Source organism: Ursus arctos, unplaced genomic scaffold (genome assembly GCF_023065955.2).
Source record: "Ursus arctos isolate Adak ecotype North America unplaced genomic scaffold, UrsArc2.0 scaffold_27, whole genome shotgun sequence".
Classification (NCBI taxonomy): Eukaryota; Metazoa; Chordata; class Mammalia; order Carnivora; family Ursidae; genus Ursus; species Ursus arctos.
Genome location: NW_026622952.1, coordinates 24662197 through 24683594, shown reverse-complemented (window position 1 = coordinate 24683594; position 21398 = coordinate 24662197). Strand labels below are relative to the sequence as shown.

At 38.3% G+C, this 21398-nt stretch overlaps 1 protein-coding gene across 1 annotated transcript in view; it reads right to left on the bottom strand.

Moving 5' to 3' along the window:
• The window catches only part of CSMD1 (CUB and Sushi multiple domains 1), a 1583970-nt gene that overhangs the window by 434164 nt on the left and 1128408 nt on the right, over positions 1 to 21398 (bottom strand). The window contains exon 12 of the mRNA XM_048226225.2: positions 12205 to 12317. Coding sequence (XP_048082182.1) covers positions 12205 to 12317 — 113 coding nt within the window. The remainder of the gene's footprint in view (positions 1 to 12204; positions 12318 to 21398) is intronic.

The window sequence follows — 21398 nt, the reverse complement described above, 5'->3', positions numbered from 1 at the left end:
CAGCAGGAAAAACACCAGCAACATCTATAACCAAATGACTTCAGCTGCTAGGACTCAGTTATTAATATCTTTGGCTGCTGTTTAAATGAAAATATCTAATCAAGTTATCAGAAAGTCTTGCTTTTAAACATAATTCCTATAATATAATGCAGTGTATATTTTTATTTCATTAAATAAAGCTCTGAGAAAATTCATCCCAAGAGCTATTTTACAGATTCAATTTTTATACTCACCTATACTAGTAATCTTGGTAAAATTTAAGAGCTATCGGAGGATGAACTTTCCAATAAAGTCGGTTGAAATGATGCATTTCTTAGCTAATATGTGATTCTTCTAATTTGGCTACTTTTGGGTTTACACGCATTACATTGTTCCTCACCCACAAGATTATACATATTCTCTCGAAGAGCTTTGTGAAGGTAAAGTAGCAATACAAGGCGAGTTTTATTGTCTCTCTTGAAGCTTACTCCGTTCAAAGATCTATATGTGGCTCTCACTGTTTATAAAATGATCTTCAAATGAGTTTCATTTTTTTTTTGGTTGAATTCCTAAACTGTGGCGTTAGCAATCCAAAGGAGGCGCCCGGTATTTTTAGAAGCAATCATGAAGTTGTTTCTATGAACCATAAGAATTTCTCTGATAACGCCTCTTTTACACACACACAGAAAAATGCTGGATAGTACAAAATTATGACTGATAGAAACTCTGCTTCTCCTAATTGGGTTAGCGCTAAGCACACTGACTTCTGACTCCATTGTCAAATCACTAAACACCCACCATCTAAGGAGACCTATAATAAAGAAGTTCATATCTACACTCAACATTAACCTAATCCTACTCTAAGTCTTCTATTCTCAGGGGGGAAAAACTGCTAAAAATTCTATGAATTAATATTTATAAATGATTCCTTACAGAGAATAGTTTAAGTTATTCTGGACATTTTCAGATATTGTATATACCTGAATCGACACACGTATATATAAACATAGCACATATATGGATATTAACATATGAACATTATATAAACATTATACAATAAATGCTCAAAGACTAAACATCTCAATTAATACAAACTTAGGCTTGAATCCTTTTATGGTAGTAAAAATGAAAACAAACAAGTGAAAAATAACCCAGCAAGAATATGACAACCAAAATTTTAAAACACTGCAGGCATATTCAAGAGAGGAAAAGATTTCAGAAGAAAAAAACCCCATAAAGCTAAAAGGCAGATAACCCTATAAAGCTAAAAGATAATCCATGGCTTCAACTCATTTGCAGAATTAAAAGACCAAGGTATTAACACAACATGAATGTATTAAATAATATGTTAAATTAGAAACAGAGTCTATGTTACTCTATACCCTTTTCTTGTATTTGTATAAAATATCAACTTTATTCTGTTTTCCTCATTTACTATCATTACCTAAAATTAACCTTTTTCTTGATTCTAAAATGTGCGTTCCCAGGAGAATTGTATCTCAATACCGTAAACCATGCCTGACACCTGGCTAAAGGCTGATAGGCATTAACTGAGTGGATGAGCTCCCCGAATCTGAAGAGACTTCATTCTGCCAATTATTCCGTGATACACTTTTGTTTGCTTACGGAGACGAAGACACTGTGTTTGCTGGGATAGCCTGGAGACAGAAAATTGAATAAAATGGGTCTCTTTTCTCAAGGACTGGAGGACACACAGGACACTAACTCTTACAAATGTTATCTTGGCGGAGAGAAAGTTGTGACCTACAGCTATTGGAGAACGCTAGAGGGAAGGTTTATTCCCTGAGAGTTGTGCTAGGAAAAGCCTCACCACATGGGCCGCACTCAGAATGGGCCTTGAAGGCTGGGGAGACTGTGTCCAGGCAGAAGGGGTGAACCGGGACCTGTCAGGGAAGGGGACACAGCACAAATACTGATGTACGAGGTCCAGGAACGTCGAGCACACATGTGTCCTCAGCAGAATAAGGCTCTGGCAGAGACGGGCTGTCTGCAAAAAGATGAGGAACTGACTTAATCTCATCCACTGTGACTGGGCCACCACGGAGGTCAGACCAGCCGCAGGTGGAGAAAGACACTGATTCATCAGACAGAACATGGAATGGGAAGTGGAGACCGGTGACATGAGTGGGTGTGCATGTGGGAGACACACAGGGTATGCCATGCTAATGTGGGGGACACGGATGTGGTGAGACTCTAGGAGCTGTATACCTACTCATCCTTGCAGTGCAACCTCAGCATCGCAGAACTGCGGACCCTTAAACACAGCCCTCCATCCCTACCTTAAGCCGCATCTTACTAAGATTTGCAGGTCACTTGTACCCACACCCCGTGAGAAGCAGATAATACTGAAGAAAAGTCTGAATACTGTGGCACCTGGGAATTTGTGCACAAATGCATCACTTTGCCGTTACGGGAGTTCAGTGAGTCACGGTGGGCTCCTGGAATTTGTGGATAGTCCCAGGGAAGGAGATGAAGGGTACCTAGTGGAGGTCAGGTATTTGTTTAGGGACTAGGTATGAGGCAAGTAATCACACAGGGACTCCAGCACAAGAGAATGAGGCAGTAAATACATGAACAGACTTGGGGGTTTGGATCAGAGTAGCACCAACAACCAGAAAGATCCTGTGTTGTGCATTGATTTCTTTTCCACTCGGCTAGATTTCCATAAAATGTTAAGGCCTAAGTTAAATTTTTAGAAAAGAAACAGGAGTGTACTTAAGATTATCAATAAGGGTCAAGTGGCCCAGCATGATACCACCAGTATCTAAACAATCTAGGAATTGGCTGTGGCTTTGGGCATGCTTCTGCTCATTCACTCAGTTTGCATCTACAGTTGACCCTTGAACAACATGGATTTGAACTTGAGCATTCACTTATACGTGGATTTTTTTCCTATAAATACAATACAGAACTGTAAATTTATTTTCTCTTTCTTATGACTTTCTTAATAACATTTTCTTTACTTTAGCTTATTGAAGGAATAGAATACATATAACCTACCAAATATGTGTTAATCAACTGTTTATGTTATCAGTAGGTCTTCTGCTGCACAATAGGCTATTAGTCGTTGGGTTTTGAGGGAGTCAGAAATTATATTTGGATTTTTGACTGCATGGTGGGGGTAAGTGCCCATAACCTCCTTGTTGTTCAAGGGTCGACTGAATTTAAGGAGCAGCCACATTGCAGAGACTGCACAGGTGTATGTGGCTTTAGAGGTTCTTGCACACAGGGGAGCCTGGGTGGCTCAGTTGTAAAGTGTCTGCCTTCAGCTCAGGGCATGATCTGGGTGTTCTGGGATCGAGCCCCACATCAGGCTCCTCTGCTGGGAGCCTGCTTCTTCCTCTCCCACTCCCCCTGCTTGTGTTCCCTCTCTCGCTGGTTGTCTCTCTCTGTCAAATAAATAAATAAAATCTTTAAAAAGAAAAAAAAAAAAAAACCGAGGTTCTTGCACCCAAAGCTCCAACCTACTGGGCAGATAAACAGTTAAGCAATTACTGTGATGGAGTCAGTTTCAAGTGGTACAGGGACGTGTAGAAAGAGCATCTAGTATTATCCATGCATGTTGAGCTTATTAAAGAATGTAATCTCTGAGCTGGGACAAAAAGAGGTGCAAAGTATCTACAGGATGGAACCATGGAACAATGATCCTTGCTGGGGAAAAGTATATATGCAAAGAGAGAGAAAAAGTAAAGTTTGAAGATCTGGAAGGCCCAGAGGACTAGAACATGAAGTGCACATAAGGGAGGCGGTAGGTGATGGACTGTGGTTTGGTAACTGGGTTTCATTATATTCTGGGGGCTCTCGGTGGTTTTCACAGTGCAAGAACATGCTTGATTTTCATTGTCTGGTAGAAGTGATTTGGACTGGAGTGCTGATGTGTGTGGATTAGAAGGGACAAGCCGGAGGGAAGGGGGTGGGGTGACACTTCCATAACCAGCTAGGGCAGGTACAGAGGAGGGGCGCCTTAGAGTCCATGGAGTGGTGATGGAAAGAGGGGACATGACGGGAAGGTATTTATGAGATGAGACTGACAGAAATTTGCAGAAGAGAAAATGGGGCCACCTAGCACGGACACTGCTGAGAAGAAATAAGGCAGGCGTGTGTTGGTCATGGTAACAGTGATGAACCTTCTGCCCAAATCCTCAACGACTGTGGGGAGATGACCTGGCAGGTGTCGATGGGGAGGTCAGGTAAGAGTGGACACACTGCAACTTTACCTTGTCTTAAGGGTTTTGGGAGCCAGTCTATTATTCTGACCGGCGTACTCATGCCTGACTTTGTCAAAGTAGCATCCTTGCTTCACACTAACATGGCCAGGGTCGTGAGCTCAGTTTCTAGATGGACCAACAAGCTTTCGTCTGTCTGGTGGTCACACACTGTGCATCCAATTTCACTTGGACTCCTTTTAAATGTACAATTACTCACAAAGAGGATGAGGAAGACTGTGTCAAGAAACTGGATCAAATCCAGCCATACAAGTAGAGAAACAGTGTATTAGTCAGGGTCCCCAGAGAAACAAAACCAACTGGATATCTCTTTATGTGTCCATCGATGCTCCTGATGGATCGATCTACAAAGAGAGATGATTTGAAGGGATTGGCTCACATGATTCTGGAGACTGGGATGTCCAGCCCCAGGAGATCATGACCTGAGCTGAAGGTAGATGCTTAAGGGACTGAGCCACCCAGGTACCCCCTCAATAAAGTATTTTTAAATTACAGTAGGTACATTGATTTTTAGACATAATGCCATTAGGCACTGAGTTAACCACGGTATATTGTAAACATAACTTTTATATGCCCTGGGAAACAAACAAACAAACAAACAAACAAAACCCTCATTTGCCGTGCTTTCCTGTGATATTTATTTTACTGTGATGGTCTAGACCTGAACCCACCATATCTCCAAGTTATGCCTATAGTCAAGCCTTCGACTGATTGGATGAGACCCACCCTTCTTTACCCAGTCACCTAATTCAGACTTTAACCTCATCCAGAAACAGCCCTGCAAACACACCAGGAAGAATGTCTGACCAGATGTTCAGGTGCCCCATGGCCCAGTCAGGGTGACACATAAGATGAACCATCACAAGTATCTCAAAGATGACACGACATCCATGGTGTGTTGGCAGTGCTGTCTCCCAGGAATGGCGGAGCGTATTCCTCTGTACTCAGGGCACCATGGAGCACCCCCTATCCAGTCAGCACAAATGCAGAGACCTCTGAGGACAGATGACGAGGCCTGAACTCCCATCTCTACTGTGTTCACGGACATAGGAAGACAGTTGTGTTTCTGGTACAAAACAGCAAAGCTGAACTCAAATTATTTTACTGCAATAATTCCTAGCATGAGCCTAAAATAGATCTTGTTTTTACCACACAGCAGCACATCACAGGGAACATTTCCTTTAATTTACCCCCTGCTAAAATTTAAATAGCTACGGCAAATTACATAAAACATGATTTGTGGAAAAGCGGTTCATCAACATGTGTGATGAATGCCAATTGAACGTTATTTCTGTGCAAAGAAGATCCAGAGTTAGCCCACTTAACTATAGACAGCGAAGCCATAAAAATGCAGGGCCACCAACGTCGCAAACTCCTAATTGTTTAGGCAAATATCTAGACACCAAGCTTGCTTCTTATCAACCTTCCTCAGTTGGCACAATGGTCATGAACGGAATTCTTTTCTAGTGAATAACAGTCCACTATAATACACAATGCATATTTTAAATGTATATAATTGCATGGTTTATTATATTATTATAAACATTTTAAAAGAATTCTACTGTACTATTAAATATAAGATTGGTTTACAAAACATTTTTTGACCCTCAGTAGTTACTTTTGTTACTTATGATAAGAAATAAAATAAAGATATTTTAAATGTAAAGTGGAAAAACTATGCACTTAAAGTATGTTAGCTTTCAATATTGCTCTGATACTTGCAATATATATGATTTATATATATATAACTTACACATATATATGAGCTATACATATGGTTTACAGATTTATAAATTATATATGTATATATCTTATAAAATTATATAATATTATATATATGTTAAGTCTTATACAGTTTGTTCAGTGTTGCTTTACTCAGCTGTACTATAATTATTTACATATTTTTTTACCTGTCAGATTTTTGAATAGATTATTATGAATTAAATATTTTCATGTACACAAAGGTTTTAAATACACCTTTGAACAAACAAAATATCTCACCTCTCCTCCATCACTTTTCCAGACATCTAACATACCTCCCTAAAATACTGTCATTTTTAAAAAACTTTGTGTAATATTTTTGCCAATAATTCTCTTATGGCAAATTATCAGTTATCATATTCTTTCTATCTCTCTGTCTTTTATATATATATATATAAAAGGATATATACACACACACACACACACACACACCTATCCTATATATAGGATAATTTATATACATATATATAGGGTAATTTATACTAATTCATATTTCCTGTTGCTGCTCTTGAATTATTGGTAGTGTTCATGTTTGCATTTCAGTTTCTGAGTTTCCCTTGAAACTCTGTGATTCCCAAGCATAGCCAGGCTGTCCTCTGTGCCTCTTCACCATGGTTACTGTAACACAAACTCTTCTTTAAAAGACTAAGTTAATTGAGTATACTCTGTAGGCATCTTGTGGGGAGGCTCTCAGTAAATGTCTTTGAGGGGAAAGCGTTGGGAGCAAATACAGAGAACTGGGGTGCCTCCAGGACTAGGAGCCTGGAGTTATGGTGGTACACAGGTGAGTGGTTGGACCCAAGGTTCTTCTGTTTCACAAAACCATTGGAACACCACTGTGTGTGCTGGGGGTGGGGGAGAGGCTGCCAGCGGAGGGTCCACCAGATAGTGTCTGGAGGAAGAGTGCCCGAAGTAGAAAGACCATGAATGTCTCAGGGTAACAAGTGTGATCCAAGGATCTGAGGACCCCCCAAACCTTTTGTATCCCTTACAATACATGGGGAATTCTCAACCTCTTGGTGAGATGGAGGTAGTGAGCAGATAAGGGGTAATGTGCCCCCCCAATAAGGACATGATGTTAGGATGGGGTCTCTGCAAGAAATTCAAGCTGATTTTAAAATAAGAGGATGTGACATTTCTTGCATATCAAAGTTCTTCTGGACTTTGTAGACTAAGAGTCAAACCGAGATTTCAAATCTGAAGTTCTATGCATCAAAAAACTCTGGAAGGACATGTAAGGAAAAGCCGAGAGACACTGCCTTTGAAAAAGTTACCTGGCCACGTCAAAAAGCAAAGGGAAGGAACACTTACTATTCTTACGTATTATTATGAGCTCTAACATTTATATAATGAAAAACCTGATGTAGAGAAAAATCTCAAAATTAACGAGGAAAATATGTATACAAATAATAGCTAGCATGTCTTACTCTATATGCTATGGAATTTCCATGTTTTATGTCATTTGAGATCTACAACAGACTTAGGAAGCAAATGTCATTGCTATACTGTTCCTTTATTCTAAACGAGGAATCTGTTGCACAAAGAGTTTAAATACCTTGTCATAAGTTACATAGCTAGTAGCTGGCACAGCCACACAACCTGTATTCTTAACCGCCAGACTGTATGTTAGTTAAAGCCACGCAATAGCAAAATCTAGAGGTTTGGGGCACTTGGGTGGTTCAGTCAGTTAAGCGTCTGAACCTTGATTTTGGCTTAGGTCATGATCTCAGGTCATGAGATCAAGCCCCATGTTGGGCTCTGCATTAGCGGGGAGTCTGCTTGAGAGTCTCTCTCTCCCTTTGCCTCACTCCCCTGCTTGCTCTCTCTCTTTCTAAATAAAGAAATAGAATCTTTTAAGAAAAAAGACCTGGTAAGTTAAATCACGTGTAACTATCAACTACATATATTTTTCTGACAATATGATTAACAAACAACTGTAGTTTATTTTTTTATTTTGTTTTTTAAAGATTTCATTTATTTATTTGACAGAGAGAGAGAGAGAGAGATAGCAAGAGAGAGAGCACAAGCCTGGAGAAGAGGGAGAAGCAGATTCCCCGCTGAGTGGGGAACCCATTGCGGGACTCGATCCCAGGACCCCAGGATCATGACCTGAGCTGAAGGCAGACGCTTAACCGACTGAGCCACCCAGGCACGCCAAACAATTGTAGTTTAAATAATGCAATTATTTATATTTTTGACAATAACCTTTACGAATTGTTTTTATTTTATCACTGTTAGCTTAATATAGCTGGAAATACTGTGGAAATAACAATTTCTACAATGCTTTCTCTTGATATATAATATTCTCTAAATTCTTTAAATTTTCAAATTTTATATTAGTTGTCTGTTTAAATTATCCTTTTGACTTTGGAATATTATTTTGTCAAAAGATAATACGTGGCCTTGAATTGGCAACCTCTCAAGGATTAATGGCCATCTACGTTTCTGTGATATCTCAAGCTATAGCTATTAATAGACTATTGAGCTGGTAAACAGAGTACTAATTACAGCTAAATGTAATTATAATTAATGCTGTATGGTCATTTAAACTGAAATATGACACTTGGAAGAATATTTATATTTTAATTGACAATACTTCTGTCTCTTAATAGTCAAGGATCCACGATTTGGCAATGACGCTAGTCCCTCTAGTCTTCATACTCTAAACCTTATGATGTGTGTCTTAATGCTGCTGGAGTTAATTTACTGCAATTTGCCCCATTGGGAAGTATTTGGTATGTCACTGATGCTTTCAGATTTCACCAAAGGCAGTAGCCAGTACAGGTCATGTAGAAAGGATTCTACGTCTACCATGCTTTCTTGAATAGCTGTACGATTGTGTAGAAGTTCAGTTAAAGGTCAAGTGTAAATATCCAAATGTCAGGAAGTATTCAGCAATTATCTGTGCGCTCGAGCCCTAACCTTTGAATGAGATGTACATATCATTTCTGTTGAAGCATTTCTTATTGAGAAGAGCCATCAATTCCCCACCCCACCCCATTTTTCCAGCAAGGAGGAATCTTTCACTGTTAACAGATAAGGATACTGATGCTGGGGTCTCCCCACCATAGAACTTTTTAGCAACGTGACTGCTGCAGTTCACAGGGAGCATGCAAACGTGCCAGGATGTGCTTCCTCCAGCTCAGGACACTGTCACTGTCAGCCGGCTTATTGTTTGGGGTTGGAAGATGCTTGTTAATGATCTGCCTCATTGGCTTGATAGGTAATAACTTCTGGTTACATATTTTCAGCTCCTGAGTACTCTACAATACACCCTTAGAAAATGAGGCATACTTTCCCTTTACTCAAATTCACAAAGTACAATTGAAGAAAATAAAATCCCAACTCTGCAGATCTGTTTGTCTCACTTTCATCAATATACGCACATACGGATCATGTTAAAGCTCTTAATAAACTCAGCAACTGATGGAGGAACCTCTAAGATATTTGAAAAACCATCGGAAAGGAGAGTTCAAAGAACACACATACACAGACAATTAGCAACGCTGACATGAATTTGATAAAAGATGCCAAAGTCATCTTTAGCCATCGGGCAGTCATCGATGGTGTTTCCTCCCACAGAATTCACATGTGTTTCCATGGTCAGGGATCACCTGCCTGCTATCAGTTTTCTACAACCTTCTGAATAGTAAAATAGCTGAAGGACGATAAAAGGGACAGACCATTACCCCATCCTTTAACCATGAACAGTGTGCTAGACATTGAAAGAATAACTAGTAATTTTCCCCCCAGGGGAACTTCAAAAGTTTTCCTAACAATAAAACTTACAAATGAATTATTTCTTTCTTTTTAATGGCTCCCCTCTGGTGAAATAGTCCAAGTAAAATCATCACCATTTTTATTGTATTACAGTACTTTGTAATTTGTTAGTTCTCTAAAATTTTGATACCTTACTTATGGAAAGTATGTAAGTTTTGAAAATGCACATTGTTATGTAAAACACATATTTATGATTTATTCTGAATGGCCACTGTATATTTTCTTATAGTTTAAATAGTTTATTTCTAATAATTGATTTTTTGTATTAACCAATATATATGAATGGGTTTAAAATGCAATTTCCTCGTTATTTTGATAAAGTGAAGATCAGTTTCCAGGCATTTGTGTGATAGTATGAAGTTGACCCTGAAACGACTTCTCTTAACTTGCATTCGAGATGGTAAAAGGCTCTTCTCAATCTGTTGAAAATGACTTCAAATCAGTTTGTGGCTTGTTGGAAGTATGGCATCAAATGCAAATGATAGCTTAAACACAGCCTTTAAAGTTTTATAAATAAGCAGTTTTATAGGGGCGCCTGGGTAGCGCAGTCGTTAAGTGTCTGCCTTCGGCTCAGGGTATGATCCCAGCGTTCTGGGATCGAGCCCCACATCAGGCTCCTCCGCTATGAGCCTGCTTCTTCCTCTCCCACTCCCCCTGCTTGTGTTCCCTCTCTCGCTGGCTGTCTCTATCTCTGTCAAATAAATAAATAAATCTTAAAAAAAATAAGCAGTTTTATAAAATAATTTATAAAACATTTTAATCTGAGATCATTTGATTGTATCTGGGGACACATGTGTAGTCTCTGAGACAAGAGAATGATTTCTTTCTCCTTGTCAAATACAGCATCTAAACTGGAGATAGAGGCTCTTCACCCATCACTTGTATAATCCAAAATAAAGAAGTGAACATGCTCCCAAGCCTCTTTCATGTTTATTTCTTGAGTCAAATTGTTGATTACTGATCTCAAGAACACCAGAGTGTAGTTAAAGGAAAACGGTCCGTGTATGCGCGCCTGTATGTGTGTGTGTTGCCAGTTAAAACAGCTCCTCTCGGGGCCCTGAGATCTGGATATTATGAAGCTCATTTTTGTTCTTTGCATTCCAGGCAAAGATTCCCTTTCTCCCTTAGTTCACTCTCCACTCTTTGCCATCTCTGGAATTCAGGAGAGATCAAGCACAAGGTGATGGTGTGCTCTGAGAGACCAAGGTGATACCTCGCTGGTAGCTGGCTGTTTCCTAGTCACCGTCAGAGCAGACATGTACAGGTGAGGCTAAGTGAACTGAGTCTCAGGAGAGCCAGACTGAGGGGCCAACGGGTTGACCCGGTGATTTGAGGGGGAGGGTAGGAAAGGGTTCTTTTTTTCTCTTTTGGGGACAAGGGAGAAGTCTACTTTTTAAAGAGGTAATTATTGAATCAAGATTTGTGTATGCATCTAGTATTTGGGGGAGTGTCTAACAGTAGGAAATACAATTGGTTTCCCAAAGAATGTTCCAGGCTACTTGAGCAGAGGCAGGATTGAGCTGAGGCTGACCACCTAGGAGAGCATGTGGGTCAGGCAGGTATATCTCAAGCCAATTCTTGAGCCAATAGCAAAATATCCGGGAGGCTTATAAAAGTTTACAAATATAGATCATCTCTGATTTTTTAATATTGTTCATTTTACTTCAGTTTCCATTATGAAATTTTCCCCAATATATTAAAAATAATACCAATCAGTAAGTTAAGGTTAAAAGATACCTCTCTCCTATGAGATCCTTCCACATGCAACAACGTGGGTACAGCAAAACAGTCGGAGTATTTTAAAAGTTGCCCCACATGAGGCCCTGGTTTATGGGAACACACAGCTGCACTAAACAATGGAAAACAATTCCCTGATAAGGTGGTTTCTGGACATGAACACAGAGGTGAGGCCAACGTTTCAGAGTAATTATAACTCATAACTCCCAAACAATATTTACTTTTTCCTACACGAGAACTTGGTAGAATTTTCTCCAACTTCCTATAGATCTCTCTGTTTTCCATTTAAACAACAACACCCACATTTGTACGTGAGCGTGTACATACTAGGGCTTAATTAAAGTCATGCCACTTCAATTCATTGTTCAAAATGTTCCCCCTAGTTCATAAGCATAAGGACTGCCTCTCAGGAAGAGATAAAATGCCCAGGTCCAGAAGTATGCACACTTTTCATAGCTTGCATTCATACTTAGTCTTACTCTTTATTTTGATCCAATGACCGCACACATCATGGCAAGGGAAGCTTTCAATAAGTTAAAAATTCTTTGCAACAGAAAGAACTCTAAGTGGAGCTTTAAGTATGGAAATTGTGAATAACCAGCCCCTATTTTAAAACATGACGATCTAACACATGGAGAATGGTCCTTGCCCTCTCTAAGTATGCTAGCTTTAATCGTTGGCAAGTGCGTTCTCTCCCTACCTTGGTAGACAGCTTTAAACCCAGGGGAGGCAATGCTATCGTCAGACTGCAGATGGAGCCACATCTGGTTGCTCATGCTCACGATGAGGTCGGGAACGCTGGACCCAGTGAGTCTGCACGGAAGAGAAACGTTAAACCATTATTTGAATCACCAAACATCTCTACTTTCACTTGAAGAAGAAGGTCTTCCTGCTTAAACAAACAAGTACAGGTATATACCTTAAGCCCCTCCTTTGAGGGATCAATAGCCACTTGTAATTTATATTTATATTTAAGCCTCAGTATTACAGGCATTTTACAGTAATTACTCTCATCTATGTTTGAAAATGTACATCTTTGATTTTAAAAACTGACTTAGGGTGACCAACCATCCCATTTGTCTGGAACTGAAGAGGACTTTTTGTCCTAAACCTGGAACAGTTGGTGATCCCATGTGAAGCAGAGGGATATCTTATTGCTCTACGGTTGTATAAGTCACACCATCAACATCTCTAAGCTGAGAAATGTTCTGGTTCATTCACAAAGTGCTTAGATTTTTCTACTTTGAAATTATCATGTAACTTTACCACAAAAATCTCTTTTAGAAAAACATCATAGATGGAATATTATTCAGCACTAAAAAGAAATGAGCTAACTTTATCAAGCCATGAAAAGAAACTTAAAAAGCTACACATGGTGTGATTCCAACTCCATGACATTCTGGAGGAGGCAAAACTTTGGAGACCGTAAAAAAGATCAGAGGTTGCCTGGGGTAGGAGGAGGCACGAAGAGGTGGAGAACAGGGGAGTTCAGGACAGTGAAACTACCATAAATGACATTACAATGGTCAATGTCTTTATGCATTGGTCCAAACCCACAGAATGTGAAGTAGCGCAAGTGAATCCCAATAGGAACTATAAATTTGGGGTGATAATGATGTGTCAGTGTGGTTTCATTAATTGAAAGGTAGGAATTGTTGATAGTGGAAAAAGCTGTGTGTACGAGGACAGGGGATTACATGGAACATATCTGTTCCTTCCTCTTAATTTTGCTATGAAACTAAAAAAATTCACATACACACACACGCGTGTGCACGCACACACACACACACACACACACAGTCAAAAATAGCCATACATTAAGAGAATATCGACAACAAGAGCAGCAAGCATAGCAGAAATAGATTTGGTAAGTTTATTGAACTTTCCCTCTGCATATCAATGTCCAGGTCACACCAAATGGAAGTTTCAATGAAGCCTTCATTGCGTGTTAATAAAAGAGTCACATAGGGGCTGCTGTCAGCCTGTGCAAAGAAACACTAAATCCATTGACTGAACTCAACATGCTGACAAAAAAGCATGTTGAAATAGAAAAAGGGTAAGAAAGCAATCAACTCAACAAAAATAAATGTCTCTAATCAAATAGGAAGCTTTGCTTTCAGCAAAGTACTTTCGGGAATATGAACACATGATTCGCCCCATCAATCATATCATTTGTCTCTCAACCCAACATACTCACCCTGGACAGTACAGAAAACCTGATCTTCAAAGGAAGGTGAATAATCTTCATTACATAGGAAGTAATTCATGCAATGTTACACATCAGTTGGGGAAAAAATTGAATTTCAATGAGTAATGTACAGTCACTAAAAATATATTTCTTTTTGAAGATTTTTCTTTGGTAGAGATTGTTCTTTTATATTTAGTGCTTTTCTTGCTTGTTTATTTTGAAGACACTGGTTTTCTTCCCTATGCATGCCTTTTATTGAAGTGTAACACACCAAAAAGTGCACAGAGCATAAATGTCTAGCATAAATGTCTATTTACTTTGACTTACAACTATAAAGCCACAGCATTTTCCTTCTTTTTGTTAGTCTTTACCAGGAGTATCTTTTCCTAACCTTTACTTTCAAGTTTTACTCTATGTAAGTTTTACTCTATGCATGTTTGTCTCTTGTAAGCATCATATAATTGATCTGTATTACGTTTATATTTTATGTATACTATTTTATCTAATCAGAGAACTTCATATTTTATTTAGAATATAATTTTGTGATCAATTAAAGTTCATTTTTCCTGGTTTTCCTTTCTGATTGGTTAATTACTTAACCCTCTTACGTGATGCCTTTTCTTCCCCCAATACTTCTAATATATTATTCTGCTGTCTTTATTTCTGTTGTTTATATTGGGAGGCATTCTATCAGTCTTATATTTGCTCTTTTGAAGATATCTCTTTGCTTATGCTGATTTTAAGAGATTTCCTTGTCCTGTTTTGCAGCAGATTTATTGTAATGTGTCACTGTGAGGTTTTCTTTGTATTGTCCTGACTGGCTTATGGAATTTCATGAATCACCTCCTTGATGTCTGTTGTCAGTATTGGAAAGTTCTAAGTGATAATGTTTTCAAATACTGGTCATGTCCTATTTTCTCTCATTCTCTTTCTTCCAGAACTCCCAGTATACACATCATTTCTGTGCATTTTCCCAAATTCAGTTGGACTATTTTTTTAAAGATTTTTATTTATTTGACAGAGAGAGAGGCAGTGAGAGAAGGAACACAAGCAGGGGGGCGAGAGAGGGAGAAGCAGGCTTCCCACTGAGCAGGGAGCCCAATGCAGGGCTCCATCACAGGACCCTGGGATCATGACCTGAGTAGAAGGCAGATGCTTAAGGACTGAGTCACCCAGGTGCCCTGCGCATATGCAAATATATATATATATATTTTTTTTTTACTAAACTATCTTCCAGTTCAAACCACATAGATTAACTATAGCAGATATTGTATTTTTCAATTCTTACACTTCCGTTTGATTTGTTATTACGGATTATAGTTTTCTGGTAAAATTCTTGATTACTTCATTTATTCTCTTAAATGTATAAATCATAGTTAATCATCAGAGTCCCTGAGTGCTAAGTGCAATGTCTGGATATCTTGTTCTTTTTCTAATCTCTCTCTCTTAGGTTGTAGTTATTGGGCACTGTTGCTGGACATTTCAGGTAATTTTTGACTGAATGCCAGACATTGTGTAGATGCCATCCCAGAAGTTCTGTATGTTGTTACCTTCCCCTGAGAGGATTTAATTTTCTCCTGACAGTAGAGTGACCATCTTCACCCATTCAGTCATTGGAATGATTCATCGCAGCATTTCCAGCATGTGATTTTCCCAGTGCTTACCACTTCTTATGTCACAATCCAGAGAATATCATATTTACCACTAGATCTCCTCCTTGAAAAAAAATAGGTTCTGAACACTTATCTTTGTCTTCTTAGCCCTGAAAATTCCAAAAGTTCTGCTGAGCTTTGTCGACATGTAGCAGCAAATTTTTGCTTGAGTTCTTTTCTTCTAATCCCAGGAAAGTTAGACTCAGGCAAATACATCAAGGACCAATGCCAAGCAGATGCCAAGCTTGTTACCCTGTCATTCCCTTTTCCTTGGCCCCAAATTGAGAATCAGAAAATGTCCCCAGGGAAAAATTATTTATGAAATAGGAGAGTCATCTTAACGCATATCTGTTCTTCTTTGATTTCTATCTTCTAAAATGCTGGCTGTCTTATATTATTCTCTTATGCCTTGAAAGACCTGCCTATTCATTATGTATTCAGCTTTCCCAACTATTCTTAGTAGAGGTTATGTCTGGTATTTCTGGAGGAAGGGGGCTCCAGGTGCTCATTTTCTAAGTGGCTCATTTCTTTTCCTTTTTTATTTCTCTTGGATTACATTCTCTAGACTATGTGTATATGTGAAGGGAAGTCTGCTCTTACTCATAGCCATTATAAACAGTTACTTGTTGTATCTTAGGTTAAATTCACTGTTTTGGGTAGGCATCTGGCTGGCTCGGTCGGATGCAACTCTTGATCTTGGGGTTGTGAGTTTGAGCCCCATGTTGGGTGTAGACATTATTTAAGAATAGAACCCTTTAAAAAATAATTGCCTTCGGTGAAAAAAAATGAATACAAAAGGACAGGTATAATTTTGTCATAAAGTTTATATAAGTGTAAAAAAGAAACTACTATAATCACTGATTTTTCTTGGATAGTAATATATATTGGCTCTTGAGTAACATGTAAGATAAGTAGAAGAGAATGCTTTTTTCTTCCTTTTTAATTTTTTCTTTTTTATTGAAGTATGCTTGACATGCAATGTTGTATTAGTTTCAGGTGTACAACAGTGATTCAACAACTCTGTACATTATTGTATGCTCAGCATGGTTAAGTGTAGTCACCATCTGTCACCATGCAACAATGTTATAATATTGTTGACTATATTCCCTACATTGTTCTTGTCTTCTCTGTTCCTTATTTATTTTACAACTGGAGGTTTGTGCCTCTTAATCCCCTTTATCTATTTCACCCATCCTTAGCCCCCTTCCTGGGATCATGACCTGAGCTGAAGGCAGATGCTTAACCAACTGAGCCACCCAGGTGCCCCATTTGCTACTCTTTATAATAAAAATCCTAGGCTCTTAACCACTTTCTCTGACCACCAGGGTCTTTTAACTGTCATGTGCTTGCACTCCACTGAAACCCACTCTTCAAATTCCAGAGGCCTCTATTATCTATTTCATTGTATTTTACATGCCCTGGACAATGTGGCTGATACTCTGCTACACTCTCTCAGCAGTCCCTCCACAGTGCTCTTGATATCCTTACCATCTGCCCCATCTATCTGCCAAAACCCACTTAGGTTCAACCCAACGAGCCACTCTATCTTCCTCTAAGTTGATGAACAACTTGTTGACATACCAATTTATACTTATGGTCCCCAGATTCCTGCCAGCCACTCAACACACACTTTTTCCCTGAGCCACACTCAGCATATTTTCCCTTCCCATTCCACTAGCTATTGTCCCAAAAAATCATCATCTATCCCAAGCTCCTTCCCAGTCTTATTTCCCTTCTTCTCTGCAGATAACTTTATTTGTAAATATAGAAGGAAGAACATTTAAACAATCAAGTGTGAACTCCATGTCCCTCAGAGTCTCCTCAATTCCTCCTGATCCCACCAGCCACCTAGTCATTAGAAGTAGAGAGAGGTAAAGTCTTCTCTTGCTTTTCCTTCCCTTGCCATCCCATTCATCTGCAAGTCCTACTAATCACACCACTTCCTTATCTCTGTCTCCACTTTCTTAGTTTGAGTGCTGTTTGTCCCATGCCAGCATCACGGAAGCAGCCTCATAACTGCCTCCCCATTCGGGAATCCCTTCCTTATAGGCATTGGGTTTAATTCTAAGTTGTTAAAAACTGAACTATCATGTAGAAAATGTTCACACCTTGAAAAGATTTACGTTGCCAAATTTACTACATTAGAATTACGCCTGGTGCAGATGTTTGAATTTCTTGTAGTTCTGCACTAGCTGTTATTTTATTTCTATCCATGTCAGCCTATTGATTCACATAAAATCAAATAAGCAGGTGCACTGCTATACTTCATACAAAGTTCATTCAATCAAAAGTCAGTAAGATGGTTTGTATTTCTCTTTAGAATTTAAGCCGGCTATTTATTTAACTTTATTTACGAAAAGAATTGTGACATGGCATTCACAATTATTTTTTTAAATAGTTATTTTAAGATTCTTTAATGTTTTTAAAAATTACTTGAAAAAATTTAAAAGTATTTTTGTGTTAAATGTTTAATCTTAAAATTATTGGACTATAACTTAAAACAAAGGAAAATAGTTCCCTTCTTGTTCTTTTTTCATGTTTCTGGGATGATTTCCATTTTCTGGCACTGACAAATGAGTTTTTGGAAACAGAGCAAATGTTATTATTACCCTTTGCAACTGCTTATCTGTTTAAAACAGAATTTAAAAAATATATTAGTACCTGGAAAACAAAATAGATCCTTGTTTTGATAAATACTTTAGCAGTCATCCTAACATGTACATTTTAATCACTTTCTTTGAGACAACTTCATTTTTTCCTAAATGTTCTTTAGAACACATAACATTTTGATTTAAACTTAAAAATAAAATTACTGCAATGAAACACTAGGTAACTTGATTTACTTGTTAGAAAACTACAATAAAATTTTCTTTTGAAAAAAAAAAAAAGCCATCTTTTTGGAGATTCCCAGCTTTCTCTTGCCCTCTGTCTCTACACTGGAATTTCCAACCTGCCCCACACATAAGGTGCACCTTATGCTCCAACCATATTGACCTTTGTAACCATTCTCCAAAATACTGGCATTTCTTGGCCTCCAGGTTTTCACTGCCTAGAATGTCCATTTGTCTTGGATAGCAGCTAAAAGTTCTTAAAGATTTAAGGGTTCTCACTAGGCATTTCATAACTCCTTTCGACAATGTAAGATTTTTTTCTCTAGGCCATTGTAGAATTCTGCATATACCCCAATTAAGACAAATGCATTACAAGCACCTATTTCAACATCTGTCTCCTACTGAATTTGGAACTTCCTTGAGGGTAAGCTTACATCTTGGTCTTTTTATCCTAGACTCTGGCATAGAACATGCAGAATTTTTGTAGTAAAAACATAAATGAAAATATAAATTAACCCTCATTAAAATTTACTATATATCCACACACTAAAATTCTATAGCAATATTTCCAAATGATGACTTAAATATTTATTGTATCTTAGCACACCAAGGACTTGGTACTTGGGGTCCTATTATAGCTCTGTCATTAATTAACCCCTAATTTAAACTAAATTATTTTACCTCTATGTCAGCTTCTTCATCTGTTAAATAATTTTATTAAATTATATTAAAGGAGTTGTTGAAATCTAAAATTCTATGACTTTTTGATAGATACCAGAGAAGGTAGAGTTGACTTCCATTCAGTGGTTTGATGTGTCTGCTTCAGTCAGCACCCATGTTGAATAGAAATAGCCAGTATTTATGACAATAATTTTCAGTATATTAAATGATTTTGCCAATGTGAAGTAAATGACTTTTGATTATGTATTTGTTCCTTTCCAACAAACACAGCACATTGTGTTGAGAAAAATCTCAACTCTTTCACGTGAAACTGGGTCAGGGTTCTTTCTTTCTTTCTTTCTTTCTTTCTTTCTTTCTTTCTTTCTTTCTTTCTTTCTTCATTTTTTGGGGGGTCAGTGTTCTTTAAACCATAATTGAACCCATATGACACAATGCCTTTATGATGTTTTGGTAGCTGGTAATATTATAGTCTATAGAAGAGTGATCTCTTTTCTGAGCAGTTCTTCTCTTTGGCCCTTGTTGAAAGATTCAACAGTCTGCCCCTACATATATGAAATGTGTCTGCTAGAAAGGATGGCTAAATCAACCATGATAATGTCCACTCAATGCAATGCCTCTGTGAATCCCCATGTTGTTGCGTATGTCAATAGTTTGTCCTTGGTTCTGCCTAGTAGAATTCCCCTGTGTGAGTATGCCATCTGTATATTTGTCTATTCACCTGTTGAAGGGCATTTACATGGTTTACAGGCATTTGACAGTTACGAATAGAGTTGATGTACATATTTACGTAGGGTAAATTTTATCTCCCTAAGGTAAATACCTAACAATGGGATAGCTGGATGTTATGATAAATGTATATTAAGTTCATAGGGAACTGCCTGCCTGTTTTCCAGAGAGGATGTATCATTCTACATTTTCACTTGTGTTCTCAGAAATTACATAGAGTATAACTACTGTTTGCGATATTCTCAAAAAAAACCAAAACCAAAACTGTAGTGATGGAGAACAGATCAACTGTCCAGAGTTCAGGGTGGGAGATGTGGCTACAAAGGGATGGCAGTTTGAGGGTGACAGAATCACTCTATCCTGATTCTGGTGCCATTTATACACATCTATTCATGTGTTGATATTTATAGATCTGTACACCAACAACTCCTATTTTACTGTATATTAAATTAAAAAATAGTGATTTGTTCAAATGTGGATATAAAAAAACACCCAACAGTGAGCATGCCACAAAACTGTCAAAACATGAAATTAATGAGATAGAAGTCCTAGAATAAGTTTTACCTACGTTCCTCTGGTGGGTGTCTAAAAAGAAAATGGTGTGCTAAACCTTTAACATAGTAATTTTAATTGTAAATTGGGCAGTTGAAAAGTAAATCCTCCTCCTAAGTTATAAACGGGCCTAGAATTAACTGATTTGGAAGTTTTTATAGTTTCTTAATGTCCATAAATTTCATAAGTTCTGCAGAAAGTGTAGAAAATGCAGAGTTATTTAAAATAAATATCTCATTTGGCCATCTGTCTTAATTGGGTGGAGCTGGAGTTCTAAGAAGTTTAATTAATTAATTTAGAAGAAGACAGAATATCCAATCTGTTCAGGCACCTGGACAGACCATTCCTCTCAGGGATACAGGAAAATACCTTTAGTAAGATTAAGAGATGCCCTGATACAAACCCTTAAGTCATAACGTAACGTAACGTAAAAGTTGGCAGGCACAGAGGTGCCACAGCCAGAGTCATAAGTCAACTTAGTCACTAAACAAATCAAAGCAGAAGGGATTTAAACACTGGTCATAATTGTGACCCTAGGTTCTGTACATCTTCAGCTATAGTATTGACCAAGCCCTGAGAGCAAATCGGCCTAGAAGGGAGCCCTGATGGGTATTAAATGTTCTTAATCCAATCTGTACCTAGAGGGGCTCCTCATTCATGAAAGTCACAGGTACCATGTCTACTTACATGACATGCACCAGCATAGGGAGCCAGAATAAGTGGAGAAAAAGAGGACTATGACCTACAAATCAAGCTGACTGTGAGAAACAAGCAAAGACTGTGGCTTTATAGAATAAAGGACCATATTATGATGTGTAATGTTAAACCTGGATGTGATCATTACTTATGCTGAAGCCATCATGATTTCCCCAGTTGGCATCTACATGAAATGGACTCATGCACATGTTTCATTCTGATGTGGCTGACTTTGTTCACTGTGCTGGAAGCCCCTCCAGCCAGACAGCACAGAGGATGATGTGGATTACATCAGTCAGCTGCAACCTCCACTTCAGATTCAAGAAGCCAAGTCCAAATCATAAAATCTTTCTATGTGGAACTGTAGACAAAATGTTAATCAAAAATTTGATATTGCACATCAAAAACATAAGGCCCAGAGTAAAGTTATTTTATAGGTTTCTGCTGTTGAGGGCAGCCCAGACTATTTAAAGGTATATGGACTAGCGATTCCGATTTGGAGACACTTTTTCCATCTTCTTGCCTGCTAGGCAGAGGCATTAACCTTGGGAAGGACAATCAGAAGAGA